Source organism: Symphalangus syndactylus, chromosome 8 (genome assembly GCF_028878055.3).
Source record: "Symphalangus syndactylus isolate Jambi chromosome 8, NHGRI_mSymSyn1-v2.1_pri, whole genome shotgun sequence".
NCBI classification, from domain to species: domain Eukaryota; kingdom Metazoa; phylum Chordata; class Mammalia; order Primates; family Hylobatidae; genus Symphalangus; species Symphalangus syndactylus.
In genome coordinates, this window is record NC_072430.2 from 43,411,288 (window position 1) to 43,427,804 (window position 16,517).

General features: G+C 45.9%; 2 protein-coding genes across 11 annotated transcripts in view; one reads left to right on the top strand and one right to left on the bottom strand.

The window, feature by feature from the left end:
- HEATR4 (HEAT repeat containing 4) overlaps positions 1-16,517 on the top strand; it is a 357,461-nt gene that overhangs the window by 317,638 nt on the left and 23,306 nt on the right. For 7 of the 9 annotated variants that reach the window (XM_063644180.1, XM_055288864.2, XM_055288865.2 and 4 more), the window contains 6 exons: positions 3,893-4,096; positions 5,975-6,118; positions 8,808-8,969; positions 9,972-10,132; positions 11,694-11,798; positions 15,231-15,349. In XM_063644180.1, the coding sequence (XP_063500250.1) occupies positions 3,893-4,096; positions 5,975-6,118; positions 8,808-8,969; positions 9,972-10,132; positions 11,694-11,798; positions 15,231-15,349 (895 nt within the window). The remainder of the gene's footprint in view (positions 1-3,892; positions 4,097-5,974; positions 6,119-8,807; positions 8,970-9,971; positions 10,133-11,693; positions 11,799-15,230; positions 15,350-16,517) is intronic. The other 2 variants (XM_063644183.1, XM_063644182.1) reach the window with 1 other exon arrangement.
- Positions 1-16,517, bottom strand: part of RIOX1 (ribosomal oxygenase 1) — a 52,647-nt gene that overhangs the window by 23,822 nt on the left and 12,308 nt on the right. The window lies entirely within an intron of this gene.

A 16,517-nucleotide genomic window follows, 5' to 3' on the forward strand; every position in this document is an offset into this window, starting at 1 on the left:
AGAAGAAAGAAGGTGGCCAAGAAATTAGCTTATGAAACAAAATGTGCACATCTTCCACAAGACTCTATTTCCCATGACTCTTTGTAGGATTACTGTTCAGATGGGCCCAGTGGTGTGCAGAAACTAACAGCAGTTGTCACCCATTCCTTTTTTTTTTCTTTCTTTTTTTGGAGACAGAGTCTTGCTCTGTCGCCCAGGCTGGAGTGCAGTGGCGTGATCTCTGCTCACTGCAACCTCCATCTTCCTGGTTCAAGCAATTCCCCTGCCTCAGCCTCCAGGGTAGCTGGAATCACAGGTGCATGCCACCACACCTGGCTGACAGCGTTGCCTGGCCTGCTAGCTGTGCCTTTGCATCCACTTGGCAAGAAGTCCTTTCCTGGGCTCAGTCTACCCTTGGAGGCACAGGCACATTCTGTGCCTGCTGTGGAGGCACCTGCCAGACAGCTGTGGACAGCCACAGGATTTCCACACAACCTGGCTTTGTTTGTTTTTGAGACAAAGTCTCGCTCTGTCGCCCAGGCTGGAGTGCAGTGGCGTGATCTCGGCTCACTGTAACCTCTGCCTCCTGGGTTCAAGTTATTCTCCTGCCTCCGCCTCACGAGTAGCTGGGACTACAGGTGCGTGCCACCATGCCCAGCTAATTTTTGTATTTTTAGTAGAGATGGGGTTCACCATGTTGGCCAAGATGGTCTCGATCTCTTGACCTCGTGATCTGTCCACCTTGGCCTCCCAAAGTGCTAGGATTACAGGCGTGAGCCACTGTGCCCAGCTGCTTTTTCTTTTCTCCTTCCTTCTTTCCTTTTTTTCCTCCCTTTCCTTCTCCCTTTCCTTTCTTCCTGTCTCCCTCTCCTCTCTCCTCTCCTCTCCTCCCCCTCCCCTTCCCTCTCCCTCTTTTCTTCTCTTTTTTTTTTTTTTTTTTTTTTTTTTTTTTTTTTTTTTTGACAGGGTCTCACTCTGTTTCGCAGGCTGAGCACAGTGGTACAATCATGGCTCACTGCAGCCTTTACCTTCCTGAGCTCAAGCAATCCTTCCACCTCACTCTCCCAAGTAGCTGGAACTACAGGTGCACACCACTATACCCAGCTAATTTTTGTAAAGACAAGTTCTCGCTGTGTTGCCCAGGCTGATTTCAAACTTCTGGGCTCAAGTGATGCACCCTCTTCAGACTCCCAAAGTGTTGGAACTACAGGCATGAGCCACTCTCCCAGCCAGGGGATTCTTTTTCAATAACAGCTTTATTGAGCTTGAATTTACATACTATAAAATTAATCCTGTTAAACCACACAATTTGATGAGGCAGGCAGATTGCTTGAGCCTAGCAGTTTCAGACTAGTCTAGGCAACAAGGTGAGACCCTGTCTCTACAAAAAAATACAAAAATTAGTTGGGCATGGTGGCAAGCACCTGGAGTCCCAGCCACTCGCGAGGCTGATGCAGGAGGATCAGGGCCACAGGTGTGCACCCCACACCCAGCTAATTTTTAACTTTTTTAGAGATAAGGTCTCACTATGTTGCCCAGACTGGTCTCGAACTCCTGGCCAGAAGCGATCCTCCCACCTCAGCCTCCCAAACAAAGTGCTGGGATTATAGGCATGAGCCACTGTACCCCGTCAAGAGTCATTACTTTGTGTGCTCCCTTTAGATTGGCAGTCCTCAACCTTTTTGGCACCAGGGACCGGTTTCGTGGAAGACAATTTTTCCACAGACCAGTGGGGTGGGGATGGTTTCAGGATGAAACGGTTCCATCTCAGATCATCAGGCATTAGATTATCATAAAGGGTGCGCAACCTAGATCCCTCACATGTGCAGTTCACAATAAGGTGCATGCTATGTGACTCTAATTGCCACTGCTGATCTGACAGGAGGCAGAGCTCAGCGGTAATGCTTGCCCACCCACCGCTCACCTCCTGTTGTGGTGGCCCAGTTCCTAACAGGCCATGAACTGGTACAAGCCCATGGCCTGGGGGTTAGGGACCCCGGCTTTAGATGACTGTTGATGTGGAAGGTGGCTAGTGGATGTGTTTCTATCCAGCTATAACCCAAAGGACAGGAACTAAAGTAAAAGTTGGCAGTTGTATTTTTTATTCCTATGAGGTTAAATATCAGAGATCTAAGACTTGCTCACCACAAATCCATTTTAACTCCTTGAGCAGAGGGATATAGGAGAAATGGGGTTAATTCAGCTACTTCTCATCTTTTCAGGAGGGATTTCAAATCGGCTGAGAGAAGTCAGGGAGCGTCACATGGCAAAGTGTGAGGTGGCCTGTCAGAGGTGGTTCCACAGCTCCTAGTTGCACACACCCTACCCCACAAAGGAGGGAGGCCTCAGCAGAGTGGCTGAGTCCCCCAGCACGTCCAAGCTGGTGGGGACCTTTTGGAAGAGATGCATTGTATGCGCATCTTTGCTGAACTGCCCTGGAGTCTCACAGGACTCTTTTTTTTTTTTTTGAGATGGAGTCTTGCTTTGTCACCCAGGTTGCCAGGTTGGAGCGCGATCTCAGCTCACTGCAACCTCCACCTCCCCAGTTCAAATGATTCTTCTGCTTCAGCATCCCAAGTAGCTGGGATTACAGGTGCCCGCCACCACGCCTGGCAAATTTTTGTATTTTTAGTAGAGACGGGGTTTCACCATGTTGGTCAGGCTGGTCTCGAACTCGTGACCTCAAGTGATCTACCCGCTTTGGCCTCCCAAAGTGCTGGGATTACAGGCATGAGCCACTGCACCCCGCCTCACAGGACTCTTTTTACATTAGAAGAAAAAGATGTTATGTCTTCCTTGCTCAAAGGAAATAATTGATTCAGAACAAATCTAAAGGTGTTAAGAGTTGGAATGAAATCTTGGAAAAAAACAGAAACGGCTGATAGTGACTGATTATAACATAAGACTAATAGGCAGTGTGAATAATGAATTTAGTACACCTGGAAATGTTTTTATCATTTTCCCTTCCCCTTCTCCATACAGCTTTTTTTCTGAGAAAGAGGCTTTCTAAATTTGACACCATGAAAAACATTTTCAGAAAATGTAACTATAGCTTTTTTTTTTTTTTTTTGAGAATGGAGTCTCACTCTGTCGTCCAGGTTGGAATGCAGTGGCGCAATCTCAGCTCACTGCAACCTCCGCCTCTCAGGTTCAAGTGATTCTCCTGCCTCAGCCTCTCAAGTAGCTGAGACTACAAGCACATCCCACCATGCCCGGCTAATTTTTTGTATTTTAGTAGAGACGGGGTTTTCACCATGTTAGCCAGGATGGTCTCGATCTCCTGACCTCATGATCTGCTCGCCTTGGCCTCTCAAAGTACTGGGATTACAGGCATGAGCCACCGCACCTGGCCAACTATAGCTTTTCTAACTATATCTAATATTTATGGTTTCTTCTGTTCTCAAATTTCTGTTGTCATGAGGAAAAACTCAGAGATGTTAAAATCTTTAAAATTTCACAGCTTATAGCACTATTACTCTCCCCAAATTAAAAACATTAAAAGGAAAACTTAATACTTTAGAAATAATGGCCAATGACACTAAATTGCAACGTATCAAATATTGAATTTTATGAGCAAATCTCGTTATGTATAAACATATTTATGTTCCTAAAGATTTAGGTTCCTAAAGATAACCTTTAAACTTATAGAAAGGTTTGTAGATATCTCAGTTTCCCCCCACAAATCTCTCGCCCCCATCATCATCATGGCTTACCATGTCTGCAGCCAGGACTTTCCATAATTCCCTGTGTACTTGTACTCAGTTCCCCATATAATCATGGGGAAATTCACTCTTGAGGGTTTTGTTTTGCTTTGGTATTAGTCAGGAATAGGAATGGGATGCAAGCTGGGGCCACTGTGTGGCAGGGCCTAAGGCAGTGGGGTGAAAAGACCTCACACTGCCACGTTGCACAGCTTGCAGACCCGTGCAAGGAGCCCTGCGCTGGACTGCTTTGCCCACCCCCGCCAAGGATATGCTGCTGCAGGTGGGTGAGAAGGATGTGCCTATTAAGACCAGGAGATTGAAGAAGCAGGCAAAATCACTGCGGGAGGATGTGACCTGGGAACTGGTGGCCCTGCGGAGGATGATGAAGGAATGGAAGACTGCCTGGGCTCTGAGTGAGTGAAGGGAGGTCCTGTGATACTGTATGTTTGTGAGAAGTGGTTCTCATCTGGGACTAGGCTTTCTCAGTCTTTGAAAAATCCATCCCTCCTGTGAAATGTAAAAATCTGGTTGCCTCATTAAGGCTAGACAAGAGCCTTTCACACATTGGGTGTTAGATGAACTTCAGTTGACATATATCTGGGTGCTTTTTGCATGGGTGGGTATTACTTCAGTAATTTGTGGAAACTCATTATTACACTGCAGACTTCAGAGGCAGGGACCTTATCTTTTTTTTTTTTTTTTTTGAGACGTAGTTTCGCTCTTGTTGCCTCGGCTGGAGTGCAATGGCGGGATCCCAGCTTACTGCAACCTCTGCTTCCTGGTTTCAAGTGATTCTTCTGCCTCAGCCTCCTGAGTAGCTAGGATTACAGGCACCCGCCACCACACTTGGTTAACTTTTTGTATTTTTGGTAGAGATGGGGTTTCACCATGTTGACTAGACTGGTCTCAAACTCCTGACCTCAAGTGATCTGCCCGCCTTGGCCACCGTGCCAGCCCCCCTTTTCTTATTTCTGAGATGGAATTTCACTCTGTTGCCCAGGCTGGAGTGCAATGGCACTTGTTTTGGCTCACTGCAACCTCTACCTCCCAGGTTCAAGTGATTCTCCTGCCTCAGCCTCCCGAGTAGCTGGGACTACAGACATGTGCCACAATGTCTGGCTAATTTTTGTGTTTTTAGTAGAGACAGGATTTCACCATGTTGGCCAGGGTGGTCTCAAACTCCTGACTTCAGGTGATCTCCCCGCCTTGGCCTCCCAAAGTGCTGGGATTACAAGCATAAGCCACTGCACCCAGGCAACCCTATCTTATTGATTTCCAAACTTTATGCTCAGTAAATGATGCATGAAGGGAAGAACAAAATATGCTGTCCAACTATTGTCCATGTCGTAGTTGACTGTGGTATCAGCAACCCCTCTCCAAAATTCATTCACAGAGTTGGGGCTATCCTATACCTACTTTGCCTTCAAAGATAGGACAGTAGAAGTCTGAGTGCCTGGGACAAAGTAATGGCCTGGCAAGGACTGTTGAAAGCTATGGTATTTGAGAACTCAATAGCTGCTGGCTTTCAGAACATGATAAACAAGCTTAGTTAGTGCAGGAAAAAGAGAGGCAATCCATTAGATAAACTGGATCAGATAAACAACAACAAAAAAGACTGAAGGAAGCACCTACAGATAGTAGGAGCTTTGAAATAAAAGTTTGATACCTGCCAAAAGAGTAGTTAGCAACTAAAATGAGGAAGATGTTGAAAGCCAAATGGAAGTACCCTCAAAGACAAAGAACCTAATGAAAACCACAATAATTAACATTTATTGAACCTTCATTATCTCGCCAGGCATTTTGCTAAACACTTTTGTCTAGTTAACTCATTTAACACTAAGAATAACTCAGTATGTGGGTTCTAGTATTACGCCTATATTACATATTACAAATAAGAAATCTCAGGCTCAGGGTTAAGTAACTTATCCACAGTCACACAGCTAATAACTGTGATCCCAAACCAGGTATGTCTGAAAACAAAGTACTCTTAACTACTTTGTTTTATTATCACTTTTATTTCCCAGATGGTTACAACAAAAAGTGATTTAAGGAAAGAGAGATAGATACGATGGGGTTGGGAGAAGTTTTGTCTGGGAACTTACTTGAGAGGCTACATGGATCATCAGAGAAATAACTCCCTAAAGACCCCATCTCTGGGCCCTTTATTCTTCTGAGCTAATGTTTTGCTTGAATTATTCTGGGTAAAGGGCAGACTTCTTGTCACCTGCCTGCAGCACAATATCTAACCCTAACCAGGTGGTTCTCTTTTCATTTCCGTCACTGCGGCTCAGTCATAGAGTGGCACCATGAGACAGTAGAGAACCTGCTTCGGAGCTTGGGAGACCTGCATGATGATGTTCGGATCAAAGCTATCACCACATGTGCCACAGCTGCTTTGGAACGGCCCCGGCTTGCCACCAGCCAGAGAGACTCAGGTGAGAGCCAAAGCTGAACTGCTTGAGAACATAAGCAACTCATAAAGCCATGGAACATCTGAACTGGTAGAGACCCAGGGCTTATCTGAGATCATTTTACAAATGTGGAAACCAAGACTTAAAGACTGGCCTATATATACATGCTTATCAGCAATAGTGATGAGATTAGAATTCCAGACTTCCAGTAATTTTTGAACTACATTTCATCACCTTTTGTTTGCTCAGTGGCCTGCAGAGAAGTTAACATTTCCCACCTTGAAGAGCCCATTCTTTTTTGTTTTTGTTTTTGTTTTTTGGTAGAGACTGTGTCTTGCTACGTTGACCAGGCTAGTCGTGAACTCCTGGCCTCAAGTAATCCTCCCACTTTAACCTCCCAAACTGCTGGGATTACAGGCGTGAGCCACTGTGCCCAGCCAAGATCCCATTCTTTTTTATTTTATTTATTTTATTTATTTATTTATTTATTTATTTATTTATTTATTTATTTATTTTTGAGACAGAGTCTTGCTCTGTCACCCAGGCTGGAGTGCAGTGGTGCAATCTCTGCTCACTGCAACCTCCACCTCCCAGGTTCAAGCAATTCTCCTGCCTTAGTCTCCCGAGTAGCTGGGACTACATACAGGCGTGTGCCACCATGCCCAGCTCATTTTTTTGTATTTTTAGTAGAGATGGGGTTTCACCATATTGGCCAGGCTGGTCTTGAACTCCTGACCTCAAGTGATCCACCCACCTCAGCCTCCCAAAGTGCTGGGATTACAGGCATGAGCCACCGCACCTGACAAAATCTTAAAATATGATTCACAGGCTCAGCTGTGCCACTCCTTGGGCAGTCAGCTAACCTCTCTGAGCTTCAAATTCCCTATCTATAAAACGAGACTAGTGGTAGACAAAGGGATAACAAACCTTTCCCCTTCCTACTTGAGAATTTGAACTTCAGTTAAATGCCCACCTGTTCCCCTAAAAACCTGATAAGAACTATCTTTATAGGCAACATTGGTTATGATATAAACCCTGTTTGATAAATTACATTGGGACTGAGAACAGCTATAAGTGAAATATAAATACTTGATAGGGACACCATAGTTTGGGCCTCCCTGGATACTGTAACTTATAACAGGCAGGCCCTTTGTGGACCCTAGAATTGTGTCTATGGAGTTTTTATAAGAGATATTAGTTCCTGTAAAGCATAAATTCACCCAGTGAATAAACAATATGTTCCTGTGCTGTCCCCAAGACTCTGTGGAATGCTCAAGACAGCCTCAAGAACTCCAGCCAAGGCCAGGCATGGTGGCTCACGCTTGTAATTCCAGCACTTTGGAAGGCCAAGGCGGGTGGATCATCTGAGGTCAAGGGTTCAAGACCAGCCTGGCCAACATGGTGAAACTTCATCTCTACCAAAAATACAAAAATTAGCCAGGCGTGGTGACAGGTGCCTGTAGTCCCAGATACTCGGAAGGCTGAGGCAGAAGAATCGCCTGAACCCAGGAAGCAGAGGTTGCAGTGAGCCAAGATTGTGCCATTGCACTCCAGCCTGGGCAACAGAGCAAAAACTCTATCTCAAACAAAAACAAAAACAAAAAAACTCCAGCCAATAGGGATGCCTGATGCTGCTGCCCTGTTGACAAACTATGCTCCTGTCCCATATTCTTCTGGTGCCATGCATGGCCCAAGACAGTCTTATGAATCTTAATGTTTAGTTGAACCAAAAAAGACTCCCTAATGAGCTCTACAATGATACCTACCTTGCCTAATTCAACCAAGGTTGAAAGATAATGAGATAATCAATGTGAAAACACTATATTATAAAGCACTACCTAAATATAATTCTTCTTACAAATATAAAGGCTTGGCTGGGCGCAGTGGCGCATGCCTGTAATCCCAGCACTTTGGGAGGCCGAGGCAGGTGGATCACAAGGTCAGGAGATCGAGACCATCCTGGCTAACACGGTGAAACCCCGTCTCTACTAAACATACAAAAAATTAGCTGGGCGTGTTGGCGGGCGCCTGTAGTCCCAGCTACTCGGGAGGCTGAGGCAGGAGAATGGTGTGAACCCGGGAGGCGGAGCTTGCAGTGAGCTGAGATCGCGCCACTGCACTCCAGCCTGGGGGACAGAGCGAGACTCTGTCTCAAAAAAATAAAAAAATAAAAAATTAGCTGGGCGCCTGTAGTCCCAGCTACTCGGGAGGCTGAGGCAGGAGAATGGCGTGAACCCAGGAGGCGGAGCTTGCAGTGAGCGGAGATCACACCACTGCACTCCAGCCCAGGCGACAGAGCAAGACTCGGTCTTAAAAAATACATAAAATAAATTATCTATCTATCTATCTATCTATCTATCTATCTATCTATCTAAAGGTTCATGGGGCAAATTGGTTGCTTTTAATCTGTAAAACTAATGGTGTAGTTCACTGTAGCCTAGCTGGAAACATTCTTCTTCGGCTTAAATATAGCTGTTTAGAGGCTAGATGATAAAGGATTGGGAATTGGCATACCAGCACACAGATGAGATTTAACACCTTGAGCATAAAATCCTGCCCATCTGAAGGGCTCAGCTAAACTGTAGTTATATTACATAGCACGAAGCAACTGCAACTGGGACTGAGGTTGGCCACCACATGGCTATAGAAAGCAAGCTGTGTGTGAGAAAAGCAAAGGGGCTAGTACTCTCTTACCTGGCTCTTTTGATCACAGACAAGACTATCCAGGACTTGCCGGAGGTTCTACTGCCTGCCCTAGAGGCTGCTCTTTGTGACAAGAATGCCCATGTGCGGATGGCAGCAGCAATATGCCAATATGCCATACAGTCACATAATCCCCTTGCCCGGAACATCATGCAGACTGCCCTTCTGAAGGGTGAGTAACTCCCTGTTACTTCTGACCTGGAAATATGGGATAGACATCTCACTATCAGCTTTCCCAGTCCTTTCCACTCCACTGTCATGCTCTGCAATGTCTGCTGTATTGGGTTTAGATTTATGTTAGACCATTTGAAAATTAGGGCCAGATGCTGTTGCTCACACCTGTAATCCCAGCACTTTGGGAGGCCAAGGCGACAGGATCGTCTAAGCATAGGAGTTCTAAACCAGCCTGGGCAACATAACAAGACGCCATCTCTATAAAAAATTTTAAAATTAGCCAAGTGTGGTGGTGTGCTCCAGTAGACCCAGCTACCTAGGAGGCTGAGGCAGACCTATATATACATGCTTATCAGAGTCAGCTTGAGCCCAGGGGGTTGAAGCTGCAGTAAGCCACAACGGTGCCACTGTACTCCAACCTGGGTGACAGAGCAAGACCCTGTCTCTAAAAAAAAGGAAAAAAAGAAAATTTGCTCTTTCTAGGTACTTAACAAAACAGGTACACTGCCACCAAGTGGTAGCTGGACTAAATTTTTTTTTTTTTTTGAGACATAGTTTCACTCTCGTTGCCCAGGCTGGAGTGCGATGGTGGGATCTCAGCTCACTGCAACCTCTGCCTCCTGGGTTCAGGCAATTCTCCTGCCTCAGCCTCCCAAGTAACTGGGATTACAGGCGTGTGCCACCACGCCCGGCTGATTTTTGTATTTTTAGTAGAGATGGGGTTTTACCATGTTGGCCAGGCTGGTCTCGAACTCCTGACCTTAGGTGATCCGCCCACCTTGGCCTCCCAAAATGTGGGGATTACAGGTGTTAGCCACAGCACCCAGCCAATATGATTCTTCTAAATATGGTTTAAATAAGAAATTGTATTTCTAGACTGAGTGGGGCACAAGGAAGTGAGATATCAGGTGGGTAGCAGCCTTGGGTATCAATCCAAAGGCTGTTCTCTAGAGGGAAAACACATCACCATTCTGAACTCTTTTTCACCCAACTGTGGCAGGTAACAGTGTGGATAGCTGGGCTGCAGCTCAGTGCTTGGCTCTGGAAGGTACTGCCACTTACCCTGTGATTAAGAGGATCCTCCACCAGCTGTTTACAAAGAAGAATGAGGACACTGAGGAACAGTCTTATATCCTCCTGAGCCATCTGAGTGAGAAGACAGTATGTGTCCATTACCGGGTCAGAGAAAGATAGTTTTTGGGAGCAATTAGGTCTTTGAGGTCAGTGAATGTAAGCAATCTAAAATGCAGCTGGGGCCGGGGCAGTGGCTCATGCCTCTAATCCCAACACTTCAGGAGGCTGAGGCAGATGGATCACTTGAGGTCAAGAGTTCGAGACCAGACTGGCCAACATGGGTGAAACCTCATCTCTACTAAAAATACAAAAATTAGACAGGTGCAGTGGTGCACACCTGTAGTCCCAGCTACTTGGGAAGCTGAGGCATGAAAATCGCTTCAGCCTGGGAGGTGGAGGTTGCAGTGAGCTGAGATCACGCCACTACACTCCAGCCTAGGTGATAGAGCAAGACTCTGTCTCAAACAAATAAAATAAAATAAAATGCAGCTGAGCTGGGCATGGTCGCTCACGCCTGTAATCCCAGCACTTTGGGAGGCTGAGGTGGGAGTATCCCTTGAGTCCAGGTTTTCAAGACCAGCCTGGGCAATATAGTGAGACCCTGTCTCTACAAAAAAAGAAATAAAATTAGTGAGGCATGGTGGTATGTGCCTGTAATCCTAGCTACTCAGGAGGCTGAGGTGGGAGAATCACTTGAGCCTGGCAGGTTGGGGCTGCAGCAAGCTGAGATCACACCACTGTACTCCAGCCTGAGTGACAGAGCAAGACCCTGTCTCAAAAAATTAATTACATAATTAATTAATTAGATAAAATGCAGCCGGTTGGGTTGACGATCTCAAGCATAAGGTAGAATAAGCATGAGTAAACCTGGGTGTAGAGGTGTATACAAGGGGAAGTCACAACAGTTAGCTGAGAGAAAAGTGAGAATTAGGTTGCAAATGGTCTCTATTTGCATATGCAAGAAGAGTTGTGACATGTAGAATTTACTTCTGCTAGAAGTTTCCCATTGAAAACTGCAGAAACCTACATTTGTGCTTAGTTACTTTCAATAGAAATGTGAAAGTCATAAGCTTGAGGCATATAAAAATCATTTTAGGGGTAAAAACAGTTAAAGACAGGACGCCGGGCGCGGTGGCTCACGCCTATAATCCCAGCACTTTGGGAGGCCGAGGCGGGCAGATCACCTGAGGTCAGGAGTTCAAGACCAGCCTGGCACCAAAATGGTAAAACCCCGCCTCTACTAAAAATACAAAAATTAACCGGGCGTGGTGGCAGGCGCCTGTAATCCCAGCTACTTGGGAGGCTGAGGCAGCAGAATCACTTGAACCCGAGAGGTGGAAGTTGCAGTGAGCCGAGATCGCGCCACTGCACTACAGCCTGGGGGACAAGAGCAAGACTTCTCAGAAACAAACAAACAAACAAACAAAAACAGTTAAAGTCAGGAAAGGAAGGTCCCAGTTTTCTGTTTAAGTTATTAAATTTGTATTTTGTTCCCCAATTTATGATCCGAGTCAGTTGGCTGTGATGGAAACATGCCCCATCTCTTGTAAGCCCACTGGTGACATTAATAATGCAGGATGCCATGTCAGAATGTAACTTCAAGATTCTAGTATCTCTAAAAGTGATTGTAAGTCTTCCATTTCCTCAGACCCTGATATATACCATGCTTGCTGTGGAGCTGAACAGCTGTCAATGGAAGAACCGGATTGTGGCCTGCCAGGCTTTCTCCCGGATCAGTGGAAATGTCTGCTTGGTAAACCTCTTTCTTTGCCTCCAGGACAGAAAGCCTAAGAGAGGCTGAGCTACAGAGGCCTTCTACTTTTTGCTATGTATTATTCCATTCTTACCAAACAGATCTGTGTTCCCACATCACTACTTCTTATTTCTAGCCCAGAATTATCTTCAAATGCTAATATGTCTGTCTGGAAGCCAATGCTTCTCAGTGCACTGGTGGTCCATAAACTGGTGGTAACTGATCCACAATGAAATAGCACAAAAACTGACAGGAGTTTAGAAACGTTTATAGTAGGCCGGGTGCGGTGGCTCATATCTGTAATCCCAGCACTTGCGGAGGCCAAGGTAGGCGGATCACAAGGTCAGGAGTTGGAGACCAGCCTGACCAACATGGTGAAACTCCATCTCTACTAAAAATACAAAAATTAGCAGGGTGTGGTGGCACGCACCTATAATCCCAGCTACTCGGGAGGCTGAGGCAGGAGAATCGCTTGAACCCAGAGGCAGAGGTTGCGGTGAACCAAGATCTCACCACTGCACTCTAGTGTGGGTGACAGAGGAGACTCCATCTCAAAAAAAAAAAAAAAAAAAAGAAACGTTTATAGTAATTTGATATTGCCTCAATATCAACAGACTTTATCAGTCAATGGCGTATTTTCCCCCCCAAAATTGGTTCTTCATCAAAGATCATTCGAGAAGCACTGACTTAAACTACCCAAAAACCCATCTAAATGAGTGTCTGTGCTGCTTCTCTGAGTGTTCGGCACACACATATAAAACATAGTTCCGGCCGGGCACGGTGGCTCACACCTGTAATGCCAGCACTTTGGGAGGCCGAGGCAGGTGGATCAGAGCTCAGGAGTTTGAGACCAGCCTGGCCAACATAGTGAAACCCCGTCTGTACTAAAATACAAAAATTAGCCAGGTGTGGTGGCTGGCACCTGTAATCCTAGCTACTTGGGAGGCTGAGGCACAAGAATTGCTTGAACCTGGGAGGGAGAGGTTGCAGTGAGCTGAGATCGCGCCACTGCACTCCAGCCTGGGCGACAGTGCGAGACTGTCTCAAAAAAAACAAAAACAAAACAAAACAAAAAAACCATCATCCCAGCTTTCACAAAATTAACACTATGGTAGAAACAACAAGACTAATATATACAAATGATTCAAGAACAAGCAATAAGTTTAAGGTACTCTTTTAAAACTTTTCAGAGAGAGAGAGATTAGTGTGGGTTAAATTTATTGGTTAAAGTTCTGTGAAGGGGTCCGGTACGGTGGCTCATGCCTGTAATCTCAGCACCTTGGGAGGCTGAGGCGGGTGGATCACTTGAGACCAGGAGTTTGAAACCAGCCTGGTCATCATGGCGAAATCCCGTCTCTAATTAGCTGGGCATGGTGGCACACACCTGTCATCCCAGCTACTTGGGAGGCTGAGGCAGGAGAATCGCTTGAACTTGGGAGGCAGAGGTTTCAGTGAGCCAAGATCGTGCCACTGCACTCCAGCCTGGGTGACAGAGCGAGACTCCATCTAAAAAAACAAAAAACAAAAAACAAAAAACGGTGAAGATGGTGGGGCTCAGCTAGAACTAAAGAGGGAATTCCCGGCAACATTTCGTTTTTGCCATTATTTCCCAATCATCTTCAGCTGTCCAAATGGGTGCTTTCCCTTCTTCCTATGTGCTACTTCATCTTCTCCTTATAACTTTGGGTATCTCCAGAATAGCCCAGAACATTGCCATTCCCATGATAAGTGAACATCCTCCACTCTATAACCCTGACATTTTGATATGGGAAGCACAAAATCTGGCCACTCAGTACAGTAATCACCCGAAAAGGTTTTGGACTTGGGTTAGTTCTGTCTCAAGTGCTATAGCACCCTGCTGCTAAAGTCCTGGACCAGCAGCACAGGCGTCACCTAGGAGCTTATTAGAAATGCAAAAATCGGCCGGGCACAGTGGCTCACACCTGTAATCCCAGTACTTTAGGAGGCCGGATCACGAGGTCAGGAGATCGAGACCATCCTGGCTAACACGGTGAAACCCTGTCTCTACTAAAAATACAAAAAATTAGCCGGGTATGGTGGCGGGTGCCTGTAGTTCCAGCTACTCGGGAGGCTGAGGCAGGAGAATAGTGTGATCCCGGGAGGTGGAGGTTGCAGTGAGCCAAGATCGCACCACCGTGCCCCAGCCTGGGCAACAGAGCGAGGCTCCGTCTCAAAAAAAAAAAAAATTAGCCAGGCGTGGTGGCACATGCCTGTAATCCCAGCTACTCAGGAGGCTCAGGCAGGAGAATCACTTGAACCCGGGAGGTGGAGGTTGCAGTGAGCCGAGATCGTGCCATTGTACTCCAGCCTGGGCAACAAGAGTGAAACTCCGTCTCAAAAAAAAAAAAAAGAAATGCAAAAATCTCATCTTAGGGCAGCTCAATCAGAATCTGCATCTTAACAATATCATTTTAACAACTTCCAATTCATTTGTACCTTCACCTCCTTGGCACTTGTCACTTAGAATTGTCAACTGAAAGTAAAAAGACATGCAGAGCTAGCAGGGGCTGAGGTAAAGATGACGAGGACTTCATGGCAGACTGCTGGAGCTAAGAAAGGCCAGTATGTCTATGAGTCTTTTCACTCATTCAGTAAGCATGCAGTTTCTGACCACATCCGATGCACTAGGCACTATGCTACCGCTGGAGGTGCAGGGATAAGTCTTCCCTTAGTAAATGTTATAAATAGCTAGAACAGAAGCAGCTATAAGGTGTTGTGGGGATTTCCTGTGCTTACAAGGGGCAAAGAAGACTTCACTAAGGAGATGTTTTTATTTTATTTTTTTAAATTTTTAATAAAAGGTCAGTGTGATAGGAAGGAGATGCTTTTGAGCTAAATCCTAAAGGAAGACTACAAAGACATCAAGTACCAGGTAGGAGTAGAGAAGGGAGATACTTCTAGCAGGAAGAACAGTGTTGGCACGTTTACACAATCATCTTTGCCCATTCCTCTCTGAGAGAAGTGCACTTATAGAGTGACCAACTGTTCTGGTTTGTCCAGGCCATGGGACTTTTAGTACCAAAACCAGGAGAGTCCCAGGCAAACTGCAATGAGCTGGTCACCTCATCAAGTATCACTTTCAAATTTTAAGTCTCCCAGGTACAGGTTATGTTGGCACTGATACTACATAGTTTAAAGGATGAGCTTGGGAGAGCTGGGTTTGAGTCCTGGTTCCAGCACTCACCAGGTTAACCTTGGACAAGTTGATCAAAGCCTCCATTCTATCATCTGTAAATGGTAGTAATATCTGCCCCACTGGATTCTTTGGGAGAGTAAGGGATGGGAAAAAACATTCAGGACAATCCTCATTAGTACAGTGATGAGTAAAAAAAGAAGAAAAAACAGCACAACGCCAAGCACAAAATTAACATTCAGTAAGTGATGATACCTAATGATCATACCTATTTATAGGATATGAAACATAAGTTGATCCAGCTGATGTGGAATGACTGGAATAAGGAAGTGAGGCGAGCAGCTGCGCAGGCGCTGGGGCAAATGAGCCTCGGGAAAGAGGTGCACGACATAATCAGGTAAGACCCAGTCAACATGAGGAGACATTCTTCTAAATTCTTAGAAGTGTTTAGGAGGCAGGCCGGGCACGGTGGCTCCCAACACTTTGGGAAGATGAGGCGGGCGGATCACGAAGTCAGGAGATCGAGACCATCCTGGCTAACACAGTAAAATCCTGTCTTTACTAAAAATACAAAAAATTAGCCAGGCGTGGTAGCACATGCCTGTCATCCCAGCTACTCGGGAGGCTGAGGCAGGAGAATCGCTTGAACCCGGGAGGCGGAGGTTGCAGTGAGCAGAGATCGCACCACTGCACTCCAGCCTGGCGACAGAGCGAGACTCCATCTCAAAAAAAAAAGTGCTTAGGAGGTCTGGGATCCAGCCATCCAGCATTTGTTGAGCTCCTCTGTATGGACCCTGGACCAGGTCCCACTGTAAAAAATTAACGGTCCCTACAAACTAACAACGTGGCCAGGTAAAGAAGCATTGAGTGCCCAGTAGGTGTGAGGCAATGGTTTGGTTGTTGGAGGGTGTTCAAAAGTATGACGCAATTCTGATGACCACATGCAAAATATACAAACACCTAATTAAAAATACCAAATCATTAAAAACTAGAACAAATGGCGTATACCATAACTGCTGGAGCAGAAAAATGGAATACTCAGCGTGGCTAGAGAAGTAAGGCCAAGTTTCACAGAGGGTGGCTAAGACTGCACAGGAGGCCCAGCCCAGTGGCACACGCCTGTAATCCCAATACTTTGAGACTCCCAAGCAGGAGGATCAATTGAGCCCAGGAGTTCGAGACCAGCCTGGGCAACATAGCAAGACCTTCCCTCTACTAAAAATTAAAAAAAAAAAAAAAAATTGGCCAGGCACAGTGGCTCACTCCTGTAATCCCTGCACCTTGGGAGGCCAAGGCGAGTGGATCACAAAGTCAGGAGATCGAGACCATCCTGACTAACACGGTGAAACCCTGTCTCTACTAAAAACACAAAAGGGCGTGGTGGTGGGCACCTGTAGTCCCAGCTATTTGGGAGGCTGAGGCAGGAGAATGGCATGAACCTGGCAGGTGGAGCTTGCAGTGAGCAGAGATTATGCCACTGCACTCCAGCCTGGGCGACAGAGTGAGACTCTGTCTCAAAAATAATAATAATAAAATAAAATAAATAAAAAATTAGCCAGTGTGGT